The sequence below is a fragment of the Papio anubis genome, chromosome 9, assembly GCF_008728515.1.
Source record: "Papio anubis isolate 15944 chromosome 9, Panubis1.0, whole genome shotgun sequence".
In the NCBI taxonomy this organism is placed as follows: Eukaryota; Metazoa; Chordata; class Mammalia; order Primates; family Cercopithecidae; genus Papio; species Papio anubis.
The window spans coordinates 34,315,797-34,341,961 of NC_044984.1; the positions used below are offsets into that span (position 1 = coordinate 34,315,797).

The 26,165-nt window shown below is 32.9% G+C and overlaps 1 protein-coding gene across 5 annotated transcripts in view; it reads left to right on the top strand.

Annotated features, from left to right (window-relative positions):
- Window positions 1-26,165, top strand: part of C9H12orf40 (chromosome 9 C12orf40 homolog) — a 140,500-nt gene that overhangs the window by 7,432 nt on the left and 106,903 nt on the right. For 4 of the 5 annotated variants that reach the window (XR_004176040.1, XR_004176039.1, XR_004176041.1 and 1 more), the window contains exons 2-7: window positions 9,948-9,987; window positions 12,785-12,923; window positions 15,634-15,766; window positions 16,144-16,192; window positions 17,106-17,291; window positions 19,550-19,665. Coding sequence is in view for 2 of the 5 variants with exons in the window: in XM_021922184.2 (XP_021777876.2) it covers window positions 9,948-9,987; window positions 12,785-12,923; window positions 15,634-15,766; window positions 16,144-16,192; window positions 17,106-17,291; window positions 19,550-19,665 (663 nt within the window). In the remaining 3 variants the exon portion in view is untranslated. The remainder of the gene's footprint in view (window positions 1-9,947; window positions 9,988-12,784; window positions 12,924-15,633; window positions 15,767-16,143; window positions 16,193-17,105; window positions 17,292-19,549; window positions 19,666-26,165) is intronic. The other variant, XM_021922185.2, reaches the window with a different exon arrangement.

Genomic DNA, 26,165 nt, shown 5'->3' on the forward strand with positions numbered 1-26,165 from the left:
GCTGGAGTGCAGTGGCGCGATCTCACCTCACTGCAACTTCCACCTCCCAGGTTCAAGCGATTAGCTTACCTCAGCCTCCTGAGTAGCTGCAATTACAGGCACCTGCCACCATGCCCAGCTAATTTTTTGTGTTTTTAGTAGAGACGCGGTTTTGCCATATTGGCCAGGCTGGTCTTAAACTCCTGATCTCAGGTGATCCACCCACCTCGGCTTCCCAGAGTGCTGGGATTACAGACGTGAGCCACTGTACCCGGCCTATTGAACATTTTTATAAGCAGGTACTCTATACTTTGATGGCAAATTATTCAAAAACAGTTGGAAATTTTTATTTTAAACATTCCATGAATGGCCTGATCAAAAATTCAACTTTTGAAGCTCATAGTAAATTGTAATTATTGAAGATAAGGCTTTTAAAATTGAATTCTGCACAAGATTTAACTTTGAAAATATATTTTTGGTATTCAGATATATTGGAATATTGTGACTGGTACAAAGGTTTTGATGGAGTGCCTACTTTTAATTGGTTAATTTTTTTTTTTTTAGAAGAACAGAATGCAATTGAAGGAGTCTACAGTTTTATAGCATCTACAATTAGATAAATATTTAAAAGAATCAGATATTGCTGCTTATTTGTCAAGTTTTATCTTGTAGAAAATAAGGTATAAATGGAATGACAAAGAGTACTTGTGAAAATATTTGGACTAAATACTTATATAAAAACAAAAATTGGATAGTATCTTCCATTTGGCAAAATTTGTTCTGAGCTTACCAGGTACTTCATTATCTGTAGAGAAAGTATTTTCTCAGTTAATGTGAATTATGCAGAGTGTTGATTGAAAGTTCAACAGTTTTAAATTTATTAACCAAATGCAATTTTAAACATTGCAGGCAGTTTTATGAAGAGAATTTAAATATAAGGAATTAATACTGAAAAACTGCTTTCTTCTGAAAACTATGAGTGACATATTGTTAGAGACATATGCAGTTTAAGTAATTGATGATAGCACATGTATACAATAAATATTTCTGCTTATACTTTTTGTTTAACCTTCTGGTAACTGATGTAAAGAACTGTTTTTGCTTTAATGTTCCCAGATTTACATATATATGTGTAAATATATATATATAGTTTTAACTTACGAAATAAGTTTATTTATATTTTTTATTTTTTGAGATGAAATATCTCTATGTTTCCCAGGCTGGAGTGCACTGGTGCCATCTCGACTCACTGCAACCTCTGACTCCCGGGTTCAAGTGATTCTCTTGCCTCAGCCTTCCGAGTAGCTGGGATTACAGGCACCTGACAACCATGCCCGGCTAATTTTTTGTATTTTTAGTAGAAACAGGGTTTCACCATATTGGCAAGACTGGTCTTGAATTCCTGACCTCAGGTGATCCTCCCACCTCGGCCTCCGAAAGTGCTGGGATTATAGGCATGAGCCACTGCACCTAGCCAAATAAGTTTATTTTTGAAAATTGTTTTTGTATAAAATATTTTAGAGATTGACAACATAATGAAACCAATATTTTCGTCCACAAATAACATTTTAAATGTGTATATATTTAGATACATATATCTTTTTATGTGTATGATACATGCATGTATCGTACACATACACATTTGTACATACATATACAATTACATGTTGCTTAGTGACAGGGTTACATTCTGAGAAATGTACCATTAGACAATTTTGTTGTTGTGTAAACATCATAGACTGTGCTTACAGAAACCTAGGGGGTCTAGCCTACTACACACCTATGCTATATGGCATAGTCTTTTGCTCCTAAGCTACAAACCTATACAGCATGTTACTGTACTGAATATTGTCAGTAATTATAACACAACAGTAAGTGTTTATGTATCTAAACAAATCTTAATATAGAAAGGATGCAGTAAAAATCCCATATAAAAGATAAAAAATGGTACATCTATATAGGGTACTTACCGTGACTGCAGCTTGCAGTACTGGAGTTGACCTGGGTGAGTCAGTGAGTGAATGGTGAGTGAATGTGAAGCATTAGGACATTACTGTATACTACTGTAGACTTTATAAACACTATACCCTTAGGCTACACTAAATTTATTTTTAAAGATGTTTTTCTTTCTTTAGTAATAAATTAACCTTAAGCTAATGGAACATATTTTACTTTATAAACTTTTAAATTCTTTTTGAGTCTTTCGTAATAACACTTTGCTTAAAACACAAACACATTGAACAGCTATGAGACTATATCCTTAGTGTGTAAGATTTTTTCTATTTTTAATTTCTTAAAACTTTTCAAAGATTTTTATTAAAAATGAAAACACAAATATACACATTAATCTAGGCTCACATGGTTAGGGATCATCAATCTCATTGTCTTCACCTCTACATCTTGTTCCACAGGAAGGTCTTCAGGGCAATAACATGAATGAAGCTGTCATCTCCTATGATAACAATGCCTTCTTCTGAAACACATTCTGAAGGGCCTGCCTGAGGCTGTTCTACAATTAACTATTTTTTTTTTAATAAGCTGAAGGACTATATGCTAAAATAACAATAAGTATAGTAATAATAAATACATAAAACAGTAACACAGTCTTTTATCATCATTATCAAGTATTATGGGCTCTACATAATTGTATGTGCTATACTTTTATACCACTTACAGTACAGGAGGTTTATTTATACCAGGATCACCACAACATGTTAGTAATGTTTGCTACCATGTTCTGACAACTAGGCAATCACTAGATGATAGGAAGGTGTCAGCATCATTACACTCTTATGGGACCACTGTAGTATAATATAAGTTGCCTGTCCTTGACCCAACCATCGTTATGCAGTGTGTGATTTTATTTACTCCTTGAAACTTAACTGTAAGCGTTGTAATAGTCTCAGTTCATTATCTACCCTTTTTCTTCTTGTCAATAGTTACATTTTAAAAGATTTATATTAAAAAGTTTTTTATGGTTCCATATGAACTTTAAAGTAGTTTTTTCCAATTCTGTAAAGAAAATCGGTGGTAGCTTGAGGGGGATAGCATTGAATCTATAAATTACTTTGGGCAGTATTGCCATTTTCATGATATTGATTCTTCCTATGCAGGAGCTTGGAATGTTCTTCCATTTGTTTGTGTCCTCTTTTATTTCGTTGAGCAGTGGTTTGTAATTCTTGAAGAGGTCCTTCACATCCCTTGTAAGTTGGATTCCTAGGTGTTTTATTCTCTTTTTAGTAATTGTGAATGGGAGTTCACTCATGATTTGGCTGTTTGTCTATTATTGGTGTATAGGAATGCTTGTGATTTTTGCACATTAATTTTGTATCCTGAGACTTTGCTGAAGTTGCTTATCAGCTTAAGGAGATTTTAGGCTGAGATGATTGGGTTTTCAGCTGGAGGCATCATGGTGCCTGACCTCAAACTATACTACAAGGTTACAGTAACCAAAACAGCATAGTGCTGGTACCAAAACAGACATATAGACCAATGGAACAGAACAGAGACCTCAGAAATAACACCACACACATCTACAGCCATCTGATCTTTGACAGACCTGACAAAAACAAGCAATGGGGAAAGGATTCCCTATTTAATAGATGGTGCTGGGAAAACTGGCTAGCCATATGTAGAAAGCTGAAACTGGATCCCTTCCTTACACTGTATACAAAAATTAACTCAAGGTGGATTAAAGACTTAAATGTAAGACCGAACAACATAAAAACCCTAGAAGAAAACCTAGGCAATACCATTCAGAACATAGTCATAGACAAAGACTTCATGACTAAAACACCAAAAGCAATGGCAACAAAAGCCAAAATTGACAAATGGGATCTAATTAAACTACAGAGCTTCTGCACAGCAAAAGAAACTATCAGCAGTGTAAAACAGGCAACCTACAGAATGGGAGAAAATTTTTGCAATCTACCCATCAGACAAAGGGCTGATATCCAGAATCTAAACAAATGTACAAGAAAAAAAAACAAAAAACAAAAAACAACCCCATCAAAAAGTGGGCAAAGGATATGAACAGACACTTCTCAAAAGAAGACATTTATGCAGCCAACAGACATGTGCAAAAATCCTCATCATTACTGTTCATCAGAGAAATGAAAATCAAAACCACAATGAGATACCATCTCACACCAGTTAGAATGGCGATCATTAAAAAGTCAGGAAACAACAGATGCTGGGGAGGATGCGGAGAGATAGGAAACCTTTTACACTGTTGGTAGGAATGTAAATTAATTCAACTATTGTAGAAGACAGTGTGGCGATTCCTCTAGGATCTAGAACTAGAAATATATTTGACCCAGCCATCCCATTACTGGACATATACCCAAAGGATTATAAATCATTCTATGATAAAGACACATGCACATGTATGTTTATTGTGGTGCTATTCACAATAGAAAAGACTTGGAACCAACCCAAATGTCCATCAATGATAGACTGAATTAAGAAAATGTGGTACATATACACCACGGAATGCTATGCAGCCATAGAAAAGGATGAGTTTATGTCCTTTGCAGGGACCTGGTTGAAACTGGAAACCATTGTTCTAAGCAAACTATCTCAAAAACAGAAAACCAAACACCACATGTTCTCACTCATAGGTGGGAGTCGAACAATGAGAACACATGGACACAGGACAGGGAACATCACACACTGGGGCCTGTCGGTGGGTGAGGGGCTGGGGCAGGGATAGCATTGGGAGAAACACCTAATGTAAATGGCGAGTTGGTGGGCGCAGCAAACCAACATGGCACGTGTATAGCTGTGCAACGTGCACGTTGTGCATATGTACCCTAGAACTTAAAGTATTAAAAAAGTTTGTTTTAGGGATGTAGAGGTTTTATGGTATTTATAATATTGCTTACTAAAATTCAAATCCACGTCTAGCTACCTGTAAGACTATCAGGAATGTTTTTGTGGAAATCTTACAAAGTTTGTAGCTATAAAATTAGTTGCTAAATTGCATCTAAGAACCAGTTTAGTTATTTTGATGAAAATATGTTAAATGTTTCAAGACTACTTCTAAATTTTAGAGATAGTACTAATGGAACTATGAGTATATTCATTTTTTTCTTCTTGAACTAATGATAATGCAAATAGCTTGAAATATACTTCTGTGTTGGAGTGTCATTTGCATTCTGAAATATCTTCCACTGTGTGACTCAGGAAATGGCTGTTCATGTTTATGATTACAGCTTATAGCTGTGGAACAGTGTTTTCTGTGTGAAAATACTGCAAGAATGTGGTCTCCGAGAACTTATTTTAATCAGGCTCTGTATTCTAAATATTAGATGAAGTTTTGCTTTATTGGTTTAACGTTCTTTTTCCCTTAATACCTTTCTTTGGTAATTCATACTTATGTGAAAATTTTTTCTTTTGCATTGTAAGAGAAGTTACTTAAAAGCCATAACATTCTAACATGTATCATTACTATTCCTATCACATCAGGTCAACCTGCTTTAGTTTTGTGGAAAGCCAATGTAAGTACTTTTTCTAGGCTAGTTACTGTCTTGAATGTTAATAAGTCTACCAGCTAAACAATGTTAGATTTTGATGTTTTAGGTTAATATTAATTTCAGTGTGACACAAACCATAAAATACTGTTTTTCATTTGCTAATTATTGGTCTATTAATTTTCTTTAAATTTTCCACTTTTCATCAAATTTAAGATATTATTATAAGAGCTTAACAGTCTGGAGCAGTCTCTTTTGCATGGCACGATGCCCCTAAGAAAACAAACTGATCAAGAAACTAAAAAGCAAAACAAAACAAAGGAAGCAAAAAAGAACAAGTTAATACTGACAGTATTAACTGTCAGTTTATATGACACTCATAGTTTTTAATTCCTAATACAGTTTTAATAGTTCCTGCATACTCCATGTAAAATGTACGTGTTAGTGTTTTTTTAAACATTTCTTTGGCAACTTTATTGCATTTGTGTCTTTTTAATTTTTTTTTTAAAAAGGAAGTATTTCTTTAGCATTTTCCTTTAAACCTTTCCTTACTAGAAGGAATAGCAAGGAGCAGAAATGCCCTCATGCGTTTTTGTAATTAGCATGGTAGTTTTTCCCTCTCCCTCTACTCCTTTTTTCTCATTTCTCTTTCTCTTCCCTTCTCCCTCCCTTCTCTCCTTTAACCCCTTTATACTTTTTTGTTTTTAAATTTTTTTCTTTCTTAGCAAAGAATAATGTAACAAATATTTACGTTACTACTATCTAGAATAGATAACTTGTGGAGGATTCTATGAAGAGGTTATGACCTACCAATTTTCTTTTAAGTACAAAATGATTTTGAATCAATACCTATTATAATGACAACTAATATTGTTCATTCAAACTTTCATTGAAGGAGATGGTTGTACATATTTCTTTAAAAATTCATTTTCCAGAATAACGTAGTAATTACTGTTTAAAAAAGATGAACCTCATTCCCACTTTCTAGCTCACTCCCAATTCACTAGTAATTTAAATTTCAAGACAAAAATTAGCGAAACACATATTTTAGTTTGGTTGAGTGTTGTAGTACATAAGTCGAAGAATGTAAAACAACACTGAAAGCTAAGTAGGGGCATGCTATGGAAGTCATCTCCCTAAATGATGATCAGAGGTGTGTTTTAAAGCAGTTACTTATATAGTAAAATATATTGGAGAACATTTGCATAAAATCAAAGAGACCCTTTACAATGTAATTATGACAGTTGACTACATACATAATACTGCAGTAGTCAGTGTGGAATGCTTTTAGCAATGACTACTAGGGATTCATTGGCAAGCCCTTTTAATTATAATTTATTTTTGTCATATATAAAGTTCCAGCTAGTTTCCCCTACTACTTAGGGAATATAGTCTCTTATCACTGTTGTCTTATTTTTATATTGGCCTAAGCAAACCACAAGAAGCAACTATTAAGGAGTACATATATCCTGACATAGCCAAATAAAAATGACTTTTGGATCATTACCTATTTTCATTTTATTATAGCAGTGTAGTAGACATTTGTGTTCTTTGGCATACCAGTATCTGAGGCCCCTGTTTATGTGTGGTATATCTGTCTACCACCTTAGGAGTTTTGGTGATAGGTACAGGCCACCTTCCTCTATAGTAAAGCTGAAAACAACAACAACAACAACAACAAATAAACAAGCCTAGATACTTGTTTCCTAGTCTGTTTTGCAGCTAGTGAATGGGTACATGATCTAAGCTCAATTTTGGTGCTCTTGTCTTGTACTTTGAATCAAGAGTTAGTGAACCAAGAAAATAGGGACTGCAGTTCATCTGTTTTTGTAGTAGGCAATTGTAGGAGCTGCAGCAGGATTGAATTTTCAGGGACAAGGATGCCAGGGGAAGTGCTGTCCAGGAGTGGAAATGGTATAGTCAGTAGTATCCAGTATTCACCAGTGCCAGCAGTGGTATCCTTATGAGACTGATTGTTGCATGATTTTGGCCATATTCTCAAAACTGCCTAGACTTCCTTGTTCTTGCCATTTGACAAGCATGCCTTCTCAGCAGGTCTGTTTGGCTATCCATTTTTCTTTTAATAAATTTATTTTCTGTTTGAATCAGCCAAATGTACTTTCTGTTGCTTATAAGAATTCTGACGGACGCACTCTTCTTCTTTAGTGCAAATAATTGAGAGTGACTGTATTCGGGAAAATATTTAGTTTATGTGGACATACCATTCTCTTAATAACAGTGATAGCCTTAATACTCTAAAATGTTCTGTTTAAGAAATGACCTTTGACATATATGTCAGAATCCTTTTTCATTTTCACTGCAGTCTAGTGATTGCTAGGCTGATGTAGATATTGGTCTTAACTTCCTAATTAATTTTTTTCTTAGGCACATAGGGATGGGCATTAAGTAGTATGTAGCATTTGGTGATAGCCATGAATGTCCTGGATAAGAGAAAATCAGCCTGGAATAAAATCACACAATGCATACATATATGAAGACCATATTTATTTCGATGTCTTAGTTTTACTGAGCTCTATAACATGGAAACTGCTTATACAATAAACATTTATTTTTGTTAACTCTTTTTAGTCTGGATTGTGTAATACTGCCAGCTCTGTTATACTTTTTATATTTCTGAACTTTGAAAAGTCACTTTACTTTCTGTGCATAAGCTTTGTGAGTTTTAAAATGATGGAGAATAAACTAATTTCTCAGGTCCTCCTTAGTCTTAGCAAATAAGTCAGTAAAATGAATTTTTAAAAAATTTTTCTTTGTAAAGTTTGAATGGCAGCAGTACACTTATGATGCTGCATGCAGCAGAATATATAGGGTTCTTTGCTCAATGAGTTCAAATGGTCAGTTGAGACATAGCTAATGAGTCAGCTGGATTCTAATGAGTCCACCCTGAACGTGCCTGATCTCAGAAACTAAGTAGAGTTGGGCCTGGTTAGTTCTTGCATGGGGGAACAAAGTTAATGGGAAGTATGTTAAAGAACACATTCAATAAGTTGCAAAGTCTGGGGTATTTAGTAATTGTCATTGGTAAAGTTTATGAAAATCACTGGGAAAAATGAACAACTTTGTATATTCTCAGTTGATATACTTGAAAGGCAGTTTTGGCTAAGAACTCCAATATCAGACACCCTGGATTTGAATTCTGCCTCTACCACTTATAAGCGGTGTGATCTTGGAGAAGTTAATTAACCTGTCTTTGCCTTAGTTTCCTCATCAGTAAAGTGGGTACAGCAATAGAACCTACCTTACAGAGTTGCCATGGAATTAAATGAGCTTATACATGTAAGGTGTCTGAAGTATCTAGAATGGTGAAAGATATATGGTATTTAGTATTAGCGATGATTATTTTGATATTAGATATTATATAGTTAAGACACAGTGTCGTTTTACTTATTTTTACATAAATCTTGAATTTGAGGCCATAGTGTTATGCATGTCTAAAAGTTATGTAAATCTGGTAATATTGTCGTGAATATTTTATAGTGTTCCACTATTATTAATAGAACAAATATAACCATTAAATACTGCACTATCATTGGTATTCAGTGCTGTATTTGGCTCAAGGATTATCGATACAAAACACATCTAGAACTACTAGGTTTTTTTTTTTTTTTTTTTTTTAAAAGAAGATGCTATTGTCTGTATTTTTGTGTTTCCCCCAAGTTCATATGTTAAAATCCTGACTCCCAAGGTGATGGTATTAGGAGGGGGTGGCTCTGGAAGGTGATTGGGTCACAAGGGCAGTGTCTTCATGATTCAGATTCATACCCTTGTGAAAGAGGTTGCATAGAGCTAGCTCACCCCTTTTACTAAATAAGGATACTGCAAAAAATGTCATCTGTAAACCAAAAAGTGGGCCCTCACCAGACATCGAATCTGTTGGTGCCTTGATCTTGGACTCCCTAGCCTCTAGAACTGTGAGGAATAAATTTATCTTCTTGGTATGCTCCCTGGCTTTATGGTAGTTTGTTATAGCAGCCTGAACAGATTAAGACATAGATATGAGATTTCAAGTAAATACAGCTGATATATTAATGTAACTGATGTTGCTCTAGCAATACACTTCACATTTCCTTAGATCCCAAGTAGATTTCAACTTCCTCTCTATTCTCTGTTGATTTCAGTAGAATGTTGAAATACAAAGAAAAAGAAGAATGTTGACCAAGAATATTGCTATCAGATAAGAATGTTTCAGGGATATATTCTTTCCAATGCATTTTTTTAAATTTATTTTATACTTAATTATTCATCATCAGTATGCAGTTTTTTTTTTAATTAGATCTTGGATTTCCTATCTAAGAAAATTTTGTGAAACATACTGTAAATACTTTAAGAATATTTTTATAGTTTCTTTTCAGAAAAAAATGCAATGATACTACACTTTTAGATTTTAACTCTAAATCTTCTATTAAGCTAAACTGGCAATTGTCTTAAAGGTCATTTCTTTAATCACTATATATTTTATTCTGCTTCCTTTTTCAGGTCCAGGGTTCTGATCAAGCAGGAAAGGAGAAAGCAAAAGGTAAAGAAAAAAATGTTTTTATTTTTGTCAGCCTGATGAGAACAATGACCTTGAAGTGTTTTTCTACCACCAATACATTCACCTAAGTGAAACTGGAGGCCACCTTCCTTTGTTCTTCTACATCCTTGTTGATACTTAATTAGCCACTCATTTTGCTCAGTCAGAGACTTAAAGATCATTGTTGATTACTGCTGTCCTTCTAGTTCCAAAATGTATCCCAAATCTGACCACTTCTCACTACCTGAGTATTGGTATTCTAATTTAAATAATCATTTATTACCTAATAAATGATGTACAGTAATGGTGTCATAACCTGTGTACTACTTCCATTTAGTTTGTCTTTATTTTTTATTACACTGATTGCATTCCATAGTAAGGTTGAGCATGTATATACTTTACAACTGAGCAAAGAAACTCTTCTACATGTGCCCTTTTGGATATGTACAAGATTTGCTTGAGTCATTGTTATGCTGAAATAGCAAACAGAGAGAGAGAGAAGGAGAAAGAAGACAGGCAAAGGGAAGGAAGGAGAGGGAAAGAAAACTGCCCCAACATCCATTAGCAGTAGAATAGTAGAATGGTTAAACAAACTATGGCATATCCAGTAATAGCATAGCAGTGAAAATGTATAAGCTGCATATAATTAATGCAGATGAATCTCAAATACACAATGTTGAGCAAAAGAAGAAACTCACAGAATATAAGCAGTAAGATTCCTTTATATAAAGTTCTAAAACAGAAAAAAACCCAATAATGTTAATATGATCAAAGGTAGTAAAGTTTAAAGAAAACGGAGTGATATTATAAAAGCAGGATAGTGACCATCTATGTTTTCTTTTCCTTCCCAAGCTATCCCCTTTTATATTGTATCTCATTCATTTCTCAGTCATTTTGCTAACATCAACAATGAACTTTATGTTGTTCAATTGAAAGGATATTTGTCAGTCCAATTCATTTTATTATGTTGCCATCTCCTCCTACACAGTTTGCCATTCCTTTCATCTGGAAACAAATTCTTTCTGTTCTTTCTTCGGTACATTCTCCAGATTTTATTTCTGTCTCTCTGGTTGTTCCTTTTTAATGACTGTTTTCAAGTTAAAATTTGATTACTTGGTTTCTGAAAGTTTTCTGATTCTTTTCAAATTGTTTTCTAGTTGTTTTTACCAAGTGAGACTTGACAAAAAAATTGAGCTTAGTCTTGTCAAGTGAATCAATTAGTTACGTACTTCTGTTCTTTCTTGGAACAGGTATTAGATGCTATCATGATGGCTAGAGAATATGGGACAGACTTCTTCAACATATTTCCTGGAATAAAGGCTTAGTCCCTTTGACAGTCTTTGTGTTGTTCTTCCTTATTCCTGGAACCTTATATGCCTACCCTCTTTGGATAGCTCTGACTCATCTATCTATCTTAGAACCCATTTCCTAAGAAATCTTCCTTGTCCTCCTCCCTTCCCTGTACCCACCCTACCCCCAAACAATAATTTACATACCTTTCCTAGGATTTGATACCATCCCCAATCACAGTCAGTTGTATTTATTTGTGTCATCATCTCCCTCATTATGGTCTTATCCACCACAAAGTATAGTGCCTTTGTACTTTGTACAGATGAACTAACAAGTTCTTAATTCCAGGACACAATCAATTATAAGATCTAGCAATGACTGAGTTATTGTTTCAAGGGGGAAAAATATTTACATCCTGAAGATCCTGTTATTTCATTGCTTAACCATAGTGTAGTCTTTAAAAATACATTTTAGTCTAATTTGGGGTTCCAGATCACTCAAATGAAATGTGAACAAATCCTTTTATCTATTATTTATTTTGTAAAACATTTACTTTTTTGTGTGATCATTAGCAGGTCTCTTATAGTTCTTACAAGATTTTTACAAACTTAAAAGTTATAATTAACAATATTCTGAGATGTTACTGTGAAAGAGCCTCAACTTCTTGAAAATAAATATGATATGTAACCTCTTCAGATTATGACCTCTTGCACTAAATATTTTGCCATCTTGGCTTTTTCTCATTTCTGACAATTTCACATTTATAATTACATTTATAGCATTATATTATGAGTTATATAATGGAAGAGAAGATGTTTTCACAGTGTCTTAATATCTAGCACATAATAGTGGCTTGATAAATAAATGTTAAATAGTTAATTTTTATTTAAATGAATTAATGATGTAACCTGAAAGAGAAAGAATGGCAATAAGAAAGAATAATAATTCAAACAGAAAGAAAATAAAAACTGGATAAAGTGATAATTATGTGCAAGTCTGGTTAAAAAACAAACATCTAGGAATCCTGGAGGGATAACAAATAAATGAAATTGGCTTTGGTTGCAGATTAATTTGCACATAGCTTTTTTTTTCTTCATTTCTGTTGACTTTCAATGGCACTCAGCTGTACATATTTTTAAGGTTTTCTGTATCTGCAGAATAGCATACTTTGTAGAAAAACAAGATTTTGGCCTGTCAGAATTGTTGTTCTGTTACTAGATTTTTTTTAACTTTGTATATACAGATAATTTCTAATCTTTTGATTTCAGAGAATAGCTTTATAGCATTCTGTTTTAAAGGTTATGCTTAAGATCATAAAAGGCTGTGAAATTTAGTCTTTAGGCAAACTGCAAGTTATGATTAATTATAATTTATTTGTAAACCTATAAAGATGTCACAAAATATAAAAATATCAAGTCAATGACTTAATAACAGGATTGCTTTTTATTATTTATAATTCTGTTTAAAACCACATATTTGCTGCATTATTTTTAATTTTTAATTATTTTAGGAATATTTTGAAAAACACAGGTTAAAATCAAAAATGAAATCACTCGGAGTTTTATCTCCTGTCAAAAATTCTGCTGTCAGCTTAGACATTCTTAACCTATATATGGTAAATCAGATATCTTGCAAGAAGAAAATCCCTGGTAAGTCATTCCAATTGCATTCTGTTTTGAACTTGATGTAATCATAATAATGTTTAGCCTTCTAATTAGTTTGTAATTTTAGAGCTCAAAGCATGTGGAAAATTAATTTTAAAATTTGGTTGCTCTCTTAAATTAGATGCCTAGTTAATATCTGCTTAAATGTTTTGTTGCTTAATCCATTTATTTTTATTTTTATGTTGTGTATGTGTTATATAAAACTAATTTATGGCCGGGTGCGGTGGCTCAAGCCTGTAATCCCAGCACTTTGGGAGGCCGAGGCGGGTGGATCATGAGGTCAGGAGATCGAGACCATCCTGGCTAACATGGTGAAACCCCGTCTCTACTAAAAATACGAAAAACTAGCCGGGCGTGGTGGCGGGCGCCTGTAGTCCCAGCTACTCGGAGGCTGAGGCAGGAGAATGGCGTGAACCTGGGAGGCGGAGCTTGCAGTGAGCCGAGATCGCGCCACTGCGCTCCAGCCTGGGTGACACAGCGCGAGACTCCGTCTTAAAAAAAAAAACAAAAAAAAAACCTAATTTATTAGGTGTCATTAAACTTATTATAGTACAGTTGTTATATTATTCTATACAGGTAGGTAGTTACCAAAGTTTAGCTAGAGAGCAGGGAATAAATGTTAATACATGTCAACAAATTAACTATTCTTTATATTTAGAGGATAGGTATGAAAGGAAGATCTGGAAACATTCTTGCCTCAATGACTAGTTTCCTATGCCATCACTTGAATTATTTATTACACTTTACTGGGATGTTAATCATAGCAGTCTAATACTGCAAAATAAAGTCCGTTTTGTCATATATTTTGATTCTTCAAGTAAATAAAAAGCTTAATTAGAGTATATTTTTCCTCTCTCAGAGGAACTTGTGTATGATATTTAAGTTTTAAAACAACTGCTAAAAATGAGAGCATAAAAATAAGACAATTTATCAGGAAGGGATAGAAATTCATCAGAGTATTGTTAATATTTCATTTCCTTTCTCCGTCATTTTTTTCCTCCCTCCATAGATAACAGTTTACACAAGTAAATCTAGTTATACTTTAGAAGGAATAAATACATTGTTCATGGACTTTGAGAATAAAACTTTTTGTTGTAAATCTCTTTGATGTATTTACCTTTATTTATTCCCAGTTGTAGGGTAATAAAAATATATTTCCTCATCCATTGCTAGGTTTATGGCTAAAGCTTCAATAACAAAAGACAGATTAACAGGATAAAAACATACAGATTTATTTAGTAAGTTTTCTGTGACACAAGAGCCTTGATAAAAAAGTTAATATCTTAAGATTGGAAGAAATGGCTAAACTTGTGTATTTTTTTTGTCAGGTTTGATGAAAAAGTGGATAGTCCTCAAGAAGTATGATTGGATTTTTAAAAGAATGATCTAATAGTAATAAACTAAGGGGATCTTAGCAAGACCTCTTTGCTCAGATTCTTCTTTGTGACCCTGTGTCTTCAGAGATAGGGATATTATTTTCTTCCAAGTATAACCAGGGCACCTCTCAAATGAGGGTTTTATGACCTGCTTCAGGGGGAAGCTGAGAGTAACCTTCTTGCTTCTGCTATTTTCTTAAATAGCAGGATGTCTTATTTGGGGATAATGTCCTGAACCCCTGCACTTTCTTTTCATGTATTTCTTCAGCATATTTTTATTGGGTACCCACTGTAAGTACTCTATTGGGTGCTGAGGATAAAACAGAAAGCAAACTTTATTAGTCAGGACTTGTGGCTGCAAATGACAGAAATTCAAAACAGATACCTTTTTACTCCTTTAACAGGAAGAGTGATGGTGCAGTGGGCCTCAGAGACGACTCGAAACAGGAACTTGGATACTATCAAGATTCTTTTTCACTTCAGTTACTAACTTTATTTTCTCAGACTGTCTTCATCATTGAGGCTCAAAACATGGCCTTAAGAAACTAATATTACTCACCTCCTAGTTTTGCCACCAAGGAAATACTGAGAATTGTTTCTCTGGTTTCACTGTAAGAATGTTGCCTTGTGCTACTGGTACCAATCTCATAGTGAAACAATTTCATTTATAACTAGCAGAATGGGATGCTATTATTGGTTCATCTTTAGTCAGATGGCTACTGCCAAATCACGTATTTTATCCAGAGAGGCAAGAGTTTTATTTTGTTTTGTTTTTAAAGACAGGGTTTCACTGTGTTGCCCAAGCTGGTCTTGAACTCTTGGCCTCAAGCAATCCTCCAACTGCAGCCTCCTTAGTAACTGGGATTACAGACATGAGCCACTGTGCCTGGCTTGAGGCAGGGTTTTATAAGAAGATATAAAATCTACACTATAACTATGTATATAGTTGGGGTGGGTGTATCACAAAAATACAGTGGGTGAAAGTACTGACCAAAGAAAGGGAAAATATAAAGTACAGTGGGAATATATAACATAGTATCTAATATAGTTTGGAGATCGGAGAAATCTTGGTGGAAGAAAAAGTAGAACTAAATTAATAGGGCACCTATAATGAGTATATAAGATAATGAAGAAAAATATGTTTTAAAGTCTCTGTGATAGTTGTTTATATTGTAATGATTTATTAAGACAGAATGTAAATATTTTAGTAAAATTTCTTAGATGTACATTTATGTAATGAACATTATATATTAAGCAGTACTTTTACAAGATTTTATTACTCTTATTTTAAAATTATAATTATATATTTTTTATTGTAGAAACTGTGAGGAAACCAACCCATGTGAACATGAATGGAGGCATAAAAATGCCCCTAAGAAGGCATAATTTAGAACTCCCAATATCGCCTCACTGTGTACCTTCTAAACTCTGCCTTGATGATACAGAAACCAAGTAGGTTTTAGCTAGGATTTATATTATTAATGTTTAAACTGGTTATTATCAATACTTTTACTCACTGGAAACTGTATAAAATACTTACCTTCTACCTCCAGTTTTTGTTTGTTTGGCTGTTAACAGTATTATACAATGATTAAGACCTTTATCAAATGATCCAGATTTTGTACACTTTGTTTGACTTACCTTATCATAAAAATATCTATCTCTAGTATTAATATAATTTTTATAAAACTGAGTAATATTATGACCCTGTAATGATTTATGTAGGTTTCTGTGTGTTTTGTGTAGAGCAGTATGAATTTTAAATACAGGAAAGGACAGTCAATTTTATTTTCATTTATATTTTTAACCTAAATTTTTCTTTTCATTAGCATAAACTATCAAAGACTAAGTAGCAAGGAAGATCTTGGCCCAGTCCAGGTGAGATTTAAAAAAAAAAATTCTATAAGTTATTTCAGCAATTGTGACATGCCGCCTAATGATCTAAATGTCTGAATACTGGAGAAAATCATTTTAAAGAAAATTTTGAGTCTTTAATTCTTTTAAAAGTTTTCCAGGTGGGAAATCTATGCCTTGAGAATATTTTAATTGATTGCTTATGAGAATCCCTTTGGACTACTGGTAATGTGACTATGCCTATGTTTGCATAACATTTGATTCTGCTTGTTACTGATGAGCTGCCAAGGACAATTCACTTAGGAATTCTTACTTGGGGTTCACGTGATTATTGAGCAATTCATCTGTTCAAACATAGTAACCAGATTACTTTATATCAAATTGTGATGTCCAACTCTCACGTGGATCCCAAGATGATTTCTCTTTCAAAGTATAGCAAATAATTTTCTTAGCAAGTAAAATTTTAATCAATTAGAAAATGCATAGATTATAATTGAATATAATTAAAGCTTGAAACTTTAACATCTAATGTCATTTTGTTAGCTATCATTTTTTCTTCCTTTGAATTGCCAGAGTTAAGCTAGATCAGAAAGATAATGGCAATGATACTAAAATCCCTTAGAAATCTTGTCACCTGGATTATGGGTTAATGAAACTCAGATTTCCTGTCTTTAGAAGGTAGCCTACAGGAACGGAGGGTGGAGAGGAGCAGGAGTAGGGTAGGCAGAGGGAAAGGTGCTCTTGAGTATATAGCCTTCGCTAATAACCACTCTCTTCCTAGTAAGTTCTGTCAATTACTGATGGGTTGCCTTGCCTTAGGACTTTTTCTTTTGTAACCCCTGCCCTTTTCACTTATTTTAATTTCACTGTTTTGACTTTTCTCTTCTCTAGTTTACATATTTTGGTAATGTAAATGATTTTATCTTCTTTCCTATAGTCACAAGGCATGGACTCATATAGTACGCTTGACCCTCAGTTCAGCAAAATAGAGAACTGCAGTTTCACTCCAACATCTTTTTCAGTGGAGTTAGCTTCTAACAGACATATTTCAAAACTAAATTTCACACCCGGAATAGCACCTACTCCTCAGAAACTTGCATATGAAAAAAAGCAGAATGACCAGGTACCTTTGAATCATTACTTCTTAGCATTTTATATCATTATATTTTCATGAAACTCTTTTTTTCTCTTTTTATAGATTTAAAATATTTACATTTTGAATTGCTATAGATATAAAAAAATTAGGAGATAAATTAAGGATAATTCCCTTTAGATCAAAAACTTAATTCTTTGCAGTGTAGAAGATTGTGAATCCCAGAGCTGGGGTGTTTTTTTAAAAAAATCTTGGAATTTATCATTCTATTAGAAAACTATTGATAGTAGAATTGAAAGTAGTTCAGTGTGTTATATAGTAGTTGATGTTTATAATCACTGTAATTGATTAGTTGGTGATGTCATGATGACCCAATATGCATGATATGGAAAGTGTCCTGTGAAAGCAATATATAGTTTCAGAGATGTCATAGTAGTCTTAAAGTGTGAATTGTGATGGCTTGATTCTTTTTATAATTTGAAAGATGACAAGTTTTTATGTTTGTTTTTTGATCAACACTATACAAATATGTAGAGATATGTAGTGCTAAAATGTTGTTCAATCATTGTGTGCTCTAAAGTTAAAAATATAAAATATATAAATATTAAAATTCTAAAATACATCTGTCATAAAGCATACCAGGAAATAATCTACTAAAAATGAAATTTAAATGGTAATTAGGAAAATGCTTATGTAAACACTATGTCTTGTTAATAGGAATACTTAGTTTTGAATTTATCTTATTTTTAGCATGCAGTGGTTTTATGACATTTATATATTTATGAATCAATTTATAATTAATTTATAGTTCTAAATTTTAGAAATTATATTATAGTTATAGCTATGTATTATAGCATATCAGTTATATATATGCCATATGATAGTTATATGTAATTCCATTTTGTTAAAGTTTTTATTAAAGACTTCCCAGATAAGGGAAAATGAAGTATTACATTTCTGTGACCCATGCTAGCCTTATTATAAAGGCCCAATACTTTTCGAATGATGCAATGAAAGACATTCTATTACCCATTCAGTTTGTATTTCGTAAGACAAAAACCTGCATTCTAGATCAGCTTATAACTCATCCTTGCTCTATTAAATAGTTTAAAGATAAAGGATAAAACATCTGTGCAATCTCTACTTAACTTTCTTGCCTATACATATTATACACTGCAGGTTAATGATGCGCTCAGAGAGGTAAATAATGTTATACTTAACATGGTAAAAGACTGGAAAGAGAAAATGTCCCTTTTCAATCATAGTGTCACATCATGAAATACTAGGGAAGTACTTAATAGTGTACTTTGAGGAATTTCGAAAAAAGTGAAAATAATTACAATGAAATTATAAAATACAAAAGAAAATGGGTTGAAAAACAAGTTAGAAGAAAAAGTGGCTTGGGGTTTCCTGATCCTTAGTTAAGTAGTATTTGTTGAATATGAAATACTATATTCTCTTCTCTTTTTGATTTCTTTCTTATTTTAAGGGATAATGTTTTGCACCTCTGTCACTCTCTCTCAGATGTATTAGTTAGCTGAGACATTAGTGTAAGCTCTCTCTGACTTTAGTACATTTTTTTTCCCCCAAAGACTTTCAGTGTCTTTTTTTGGCTCTCGCTCTTTTTTTTTTTTTTTTTTCTGACAATTCTATCATTGGTTGTGTTTGGACTTCTCATTTATGTTTCATGAGTTATAAATCAAATGTATGACAGATAAAAATCATTGTTGAATAGATTAGTGTTGGGCCAATATAGTAAGTTACATTTATAGAGTACTTTCCACATTAACAAATTGATTATATTCTTTTCACAATAGTCTTCACACACTATCCCCCTTTTGAACTGAATAATGTTGATATTCAAAAAAATTAAAGTAGCAATCTAAAGTTACTCAATAAATAGAAGAACTGAGATAATTATAGCTCTTGTCTTGGGACACATTATTATTTTCTGTCAGAGAAATTTAACTTACAGTTATTCAAGATCCTCATGTCCTGGGTGTTTTTTTGTTCTTTTATTTTTATTTTTTAATTTGGAGAAAATGGTTAGCTTACCGTAGTATCAACTCTGTTATTTTAACAATGACTCAAATACTGGTATTGACTTTTTTTGTTAGGAAAGTACTTATTTTGTTTTCAATAAGTAGTAAAATTACTTTCTTTTGGACTATTTTTACAATTTTAAAATATAAATGCAGTTCATTTACATGCCATTTTATGGTAAATAATTTAAATTTTATATATGTACATTTACTATTTTGGCAGTTTCTTCAATTTTTTTTTTTCAGCTCAGTAATGTTAACTGTTCTGATTCCTTGCTTTCCAAGTTAAATAAAAGTCAAGATGTTCTCAGTCCATCACATAAAACTACACAATTTGGGACATTATTTGAAAGATTAAACAGGTAAGCAAAGATGCTGAAGGAAATAAAGAAGCTGTAGCATTCTGTACTTTCACTTAGCAATTTGATTTTAATGGACACAAATATTTTTAGTTAAAAATATAAACAGTCCTAAGTAATACTTCTAGAAAAAAAATCACAAAGTAAAATGTATTATTTAATTAAAATAGTGTAAGTAATTATTTTATAACATGAACATCTACCTTTAATTTGTTTAAGTTTATTTTCTATTTTTTGAGAAGTCTCACTCTTTCACCCAGGCTGGAGTGCAGTGGCACAATTATCTCAGCTCACTGCAACCTACGCCTCCTAAGTTCAGGTGATTCTTGTGCCTTAGCACCATAGTAGCTGGGATTACAGGTGTGTGTCACCACAGCCAGTTGGCTAATTTTTGAATTTTTAGTAGAGATGGGGTTTCACCATGTTGTCCAGGCTGGTCTCAATCTTCTGGCCTCAAGTGATCTGCCCACTTAGCCTCCCAGAGTCATTTATTTAGTTTTAAAATTATTTTGGACAAAGGTATTTTGCACATTTTGTAATCTCCATGAATTACTGTTTTCTTTTTCTGCAAAAATCGTGATTTCTTTTTCACATTTGTGGTAGTTGAATAGAATCCCACTTTTATTTTCTAGATGTCTGTAGATACAGTACAGTAGTGCCACCTTATCCACAGGAGATACGTTCCAAAACGCCCAGTGGAATCCCGAAATTGCAGACAGTGCCAAATCCTATATATGCTATGTTTTTTTGTATGCATACATACCTACGGTAAAGTTTAATTTATGTTAGGGACAGTAATAGATTAACAACAATAACTAATAATAGAACAATTATAATGATATACTGTTAAAAGTTATAAGAGTGTGGTCTCTTCTCTTGGTCTCAAAGTATCTTACTATATAAACTGTACTTACCTATTTTTGGACTATGATTGACTGTGGGTTGTAGACCACGGAAAGCAGAAACTGCAGAAAGTGAAACTGTGGGTAATAGGGAATTCTGTGAACCCTAGTTTGTTGTTTTAAAATCTATTAAGCTTGTAAAACCAGTTTGACCCACTCCTGGTGATGTGATGAGAAACCTTGAATCTGTCATACTATCCTAGTTTCCTTATTTTAGTAAATGGCACCACTATTCACTCAGTTGCCAAAGCCAAAATAAAAGTTGTCCTTGATTCCTTCCTTTCCTTCCACTCTCAATATCCATTTCACCAAAAAGGTGCTGTCAATTCTGTATTTTAATAAACTTTAAAATTATCTACTTACATTTCTGTTTCTGTGGGTTCCATCCCAGTCTATGACATCATTCTTTCTTGCCTGGAGAGTTGTAATGCCACATAATAGTTCTTTTTTGTTCTGAGATACATTTTTTAAAAACAGTTTTATGAATGTACAATTGACATAAACTAAACTTATTTAACTATGATAATGAATATATGCACTTTAATAAATTTTGACAATGTCAAAGATAATGACACATGAACACATTTATTATGCCTGGTAGTTTATTTGGGTACCTTGGTAATCCCTTCTCTCTATTGCTTCATGTCCTTTACACCTATCCCGAAGCAACCACTGATCTGCTTTGTGTTGCTGTCTCAGCGTAATTATTTTGAAATTCATCTATGTTGGTTGTTGCCCGTATCTATAGTTCATTCCTTTTTATTGCAGAGTAGTATTTCATTGTATGGACATAGCACAACGTATTCATTTACCTGTTCATGGGTATTTGGTGTTTCTCCCCAGTTTTTGGCTATTCCAAATATACCTGCTGTGACAGTTCATGTATAAGTCTTTGTTTTTACATATACTTCATTTCTCCTGGGTGCAAGTGGAATGACTGGATCATGTGTTAGCTGCATGTTTAAGTTTTACAAAAACTACCGAACTATTTTCCAGTGGTATTTGTATCATTTTATGTTCCCATCAACAATGTGTGAACATTGCAACACATCCTTGCCAACACTTGGTACAATCAGTCTTTTAAAATTTAACCCATTCTAGTCAGTGTGTAGTAGTATCTCATGTTTTTAGTTTGCATTTCCCTAATGACTAATGATTTTGGCATCTTTTCATGTGCATGTTAGCCATTTGTGACTCTTTGGTGAAATGTTTACCCTTTTCATTTTATTACTGGTACCTTTTTGAAGTGCAAAAGGCTTAATTTGATGAAGTCCGACTTACTAATTTTTTCATTTATTAATTGTGCTTATGGTGTCAAAACCAACAAATCTTTGCCTAACCCAAGGTCATGAAGATTTTCTTCTGTTTTATGTAGGTCTGTGTTTCATTTTGAGTTAGTTTTTATGTGTTGGGTGTGGTAAGGGTCTGAATCCATTATTTACATTTGTGGAAAAGAATATTCTTTCCTTGCTTAATTGCTTTGGCACCTTTGTCAGAAATCAATTGACTGTAAATATAAGGATTTTTTTTTTCTGGAATCTCAATTCTGTTCTGTTGATTATGTTAGTAACAAACTGTCTTGGTTACTGTAGCTTTATTGCTAGTTTTGAAATCAAAGAAGTGTATTAGTCCAACATTTTTTTTTCAAAAATGTTTTGGCTCTTCTTAATCCTTTGCATTTCCATATAAATTTTAGGATCTGCTGGTCAGTTTCTGCAACAAAACCAAAAACCAGAAACCAAATCTATTTGGATTTTAAGAGATTATGTTGAATTTATAGATTAATTTTGATAGAATTGCTATCTATCTGTAGCATAGTGAGTTTGCCAGTCCACAAGCATAAAATGTTTTTCCTCTTTCATCTTTTTTAATTTCTTCAATAATGTATTATGCTTTTCAGGATATAAGTCTTGTTTCTTTCTTCCTAGTATTTTATTCTTTTTATGCTATTGTAAGTGGAATTACTTTCCCAATTTCATTTTGGATTATTCATTGGTAGTGTATATAAATACAATTGATTTTTGTATATGAATCTTATATCTTTTGACCTTGACAAATTCATTATTAGTTCTAGTAATAGTTGAGTAGGGTTTTTTTTAAATCATGGTGGAATATATTGTCCCTAAGTAAAGATATTTTTACCTCTCTCTTTTCAATCTGGATGCCTTCTTCTTCCTTTTTTTTTTTTTTCGTTTTGAATGTGATCTTAGCCAAAAGGCCAGGGAGCAATTTTGACTTCCCTTTCTTGCTTAACTTCGCTAACTAGAACCTCTAGTACAATGCTGAATAGCAGTGGCAAGAGCAGATGTGCTTATTCTTCTCAGTTTTAGGGAAAAAGCATTCAGTCTTCCACCAGTAAGTATGATGTTAGCTGTAGGTGTTTTTGTAAGCGTCCTTTATCAGGTTGTGAAAGTTATCTTCTGTTTCTAGAGCATTGAGAGTTTTTATCATGAATTTTGTCAAGCGTTCCTTTCATGTCTCTTGAAATTATGATGTTGTTTTTTTCCTTTAACCTGTTAATATATAATAATTTATTTTCAGGTGTCAAACCACCTTGTATTGATGGGGTAAAAACTGCTTGGTGTATAATGTTCTCCATATGTTGTTGTATTTGGTTTGCTAATATTTTATTAATGGTTTTTGTGTCTATATTTATGAAGAATATTTGTCTGAATTTTTTATTTCTTTGTGATTGTTTGACTTTGGTATCAGGGTAATACTGGCCTCATAGAATAAGTTGAAAGTGTTTCCTCCTGTTTTATGTAAGAATTTGTAGAGGATTGGTATTATTTATTTTCTAAGTTTTTCTTAGAATTCACCAGTGAAGCCATCTGCACGTGGACTTTTTTTAGTGAGAACACTTAATTACTAGTTCATTTTCTTTACTTGTTATGGTCTGTTTAGATTTTCTAGTTTGTTCTTGTGTCAGTTGTGGTAATTTGTGTTTTTCTAGGAATTTGTCCATTTCATCTGAGTTGCATGATTTGTTAGCATGAAGTTATTTATAGTATACCCTTGAAATCCTTTTAGTTTCTGTAAGGTTGGTGGTTATATCACTTCTTTAATTCTAGATATGCACCCTCTCTCTTTTTTTCATGTTTAGTGTAGCTGGTGGAGGGAAGGGACAGCTCCAGGCTAAAACTCTATGGACACCTACTATTTCTACTAAGGCTCAGTAGTTTTCTTGAAGTACTGCTTCTCAGTACTTCGTGTGCCTTTGGTTACTTCATACATTCTGAAATGGTTGTTTTTGCACATTTTGTCTGGTTTTAACATTGCATTTTGTGGGAGAGTATTTGCCAAATTGCTCACTCTGTCATCCCGGAAGGTCCTGCGCCACATCAGGCTTTTTTTTTTTTTTCTTTTTCTAAGTTAAACTAACCTTATATTCCTGGGATAAATCTCACCTTTCGCAATATGTTACTCTTGTTATGTATTCTTGGTTTTGATTTGGTAACATTTTGTTAGGAAATTCATCAGTCTTCATGAGGAATATTATTTTGTAGGTTTCTTTTCTTATAATATCTTAGTCTGGTTTTGATCAGCATAATGCCAGTGTCATAGAATGAGCTGGGAAGTATTCCATCATGTTTACTTTTCTGGAAGAATTTGTATAGAAAGCATACACAGTTATGTGCTGCATAACAATGTTCCAGTCAACAATGAACAGCATATATGGTCCCATAAGATTCTAATGGAGCTGGAAAATTCCTACCATTTAGTGACATCGTAGCTGTTGTAATGTAGTAGCACAACTCATTACTCATGTGTTTGTGGTGATGCTGGTATTAACAAACCTGCCAGTCATATAAAAGCAGAGCATATACAATTATGTATAATATATAATAATTGATAATGATAATAAATGACTTGTTAATGGTTTATGTATTTATTGTACTATTGTTATTTTAGAGTGTGCTCTTTCTACTTATTAAAAAAAAAAGTTAATTGTAAAACAGGCTCAGGCAGGTCCTTCAGGAGATATTCCAGAAGAAGGCATTGTTATCATAAGAAATGACAGTTCCCTGCGAATCAGTGCCCCTGAAGACCTTCCAGTGGGACAAGATGGGGAGGTGAAAGACAGTGATATTGATGATCCTGACCCTGTATGGACCTAGGCTAATGTATGTTTATGTCCTAGTTTTTAACAAAAAAGGTTAAAAGTAAGGAAAACATTTTTTAAAATTTAAAGATAGAAAAAAGCTTATAGAATAAGGCTGTAAAAGAAAAAATCTTTTACAGCTGTACAATGTGTTTGTTTTAAGCTAAGTTGTTACAATAGAGTCAAAAAGTTTAAAAAATTAAAACATAAAGCTACAGTAAGATAAGATTAATTTATTATTGATGAAAGAAATTTTAAAAAATAAATTTAGTGAAGCGTAAGTGTAGAGTGTTTATAAAGTCTACAGTAGTGTATAGTAATGTTCTAGGCCTTCACATTCACTTACCACTCACTCACTGACTTACCCAAAACAACTTTCATCCTGCAAGCTCCATTCATGGTAAGTGTCCTTTGCAGATGTGCCTTTAAAAAAATTTTTATGCTGTATTTTTTTACTATACCTTTTCTATGTTTAGATACACAAATATCGTGTTACACTTGCCTACAATATTGTGCTGTAGGCAATTATAGTTTGTAGCCTAGGAACATTAGGCCATACTGTATAGCCTCGGTGTGTAATGGGCTATCCCATCTAGGTTTGTGTAAGTACATTCTATGATGTTGCCACAATGACAAAATTGCCTAACGACACATTTATCAAAATGTATCCTTGTTGTAAAGTGATACATGATTGTAATTTCTAACTTAAATTGTAAAGTTAATCAGTGAAGCCATGTGAGTACTGGTGTTCTTTTTTGTAGGAAGGATTTTTATTACAGTTTTAAGTTTTTACTAAACACAGGGCTCGTCAATCAGATTATTTGTTATTGAGTGAGCTTTGGTAGTTTGTGTTATACAAAGAATGTATTTATTTTGTCTACCTTGTAGAATTTATTGACATAAGGTTGTTCATAACATTCTCTTATTATTTGTTTGAAATCTTTGCCATCTGTAGCACTGTCTTCTCTCTCATTAATGAGATGATTTTTCCCTAGTTATTCTCTATTTTTTTCTGACTATTCTGATTACAGCAATATCAGAATAGTCAGAAAAAAAATTATGTTCTCACAGAACATTTTTATGTTCTCACAGAATTATCTTTTAGTTTCACAGTTCTTTTATTTTTCTATTTTTAAAAATTGAATTGAATTTTGCTTTTCTATTTATTTTCTTTTGTCTGCTTATTTTGCATTTAATTTTCTCTGTGTTTTCTAGTTTTTTTAAGAGGTAAGGTCATTGGTTTGAAACCATTCTTCTTTACTAATATACATATTTTAGGGCTATACATTTTCTACTAACTGCTGTTTCTTACAAATTTTGAAATACTATGTTTTCATTTTTATTCAGATCAAAATAGTTTTGTTTTTTTTTTTTTTTTTTTTTTTTTTTTTTGAGACGATGTCTTGTTCTGTTGCTGAGACTGGAGTACAGTAGTGTGATGTTGGCTCGCTTCAACCTCTGCCCCCTTGGTTCAGGTGATTCTCCTGCCTCAACCTCTC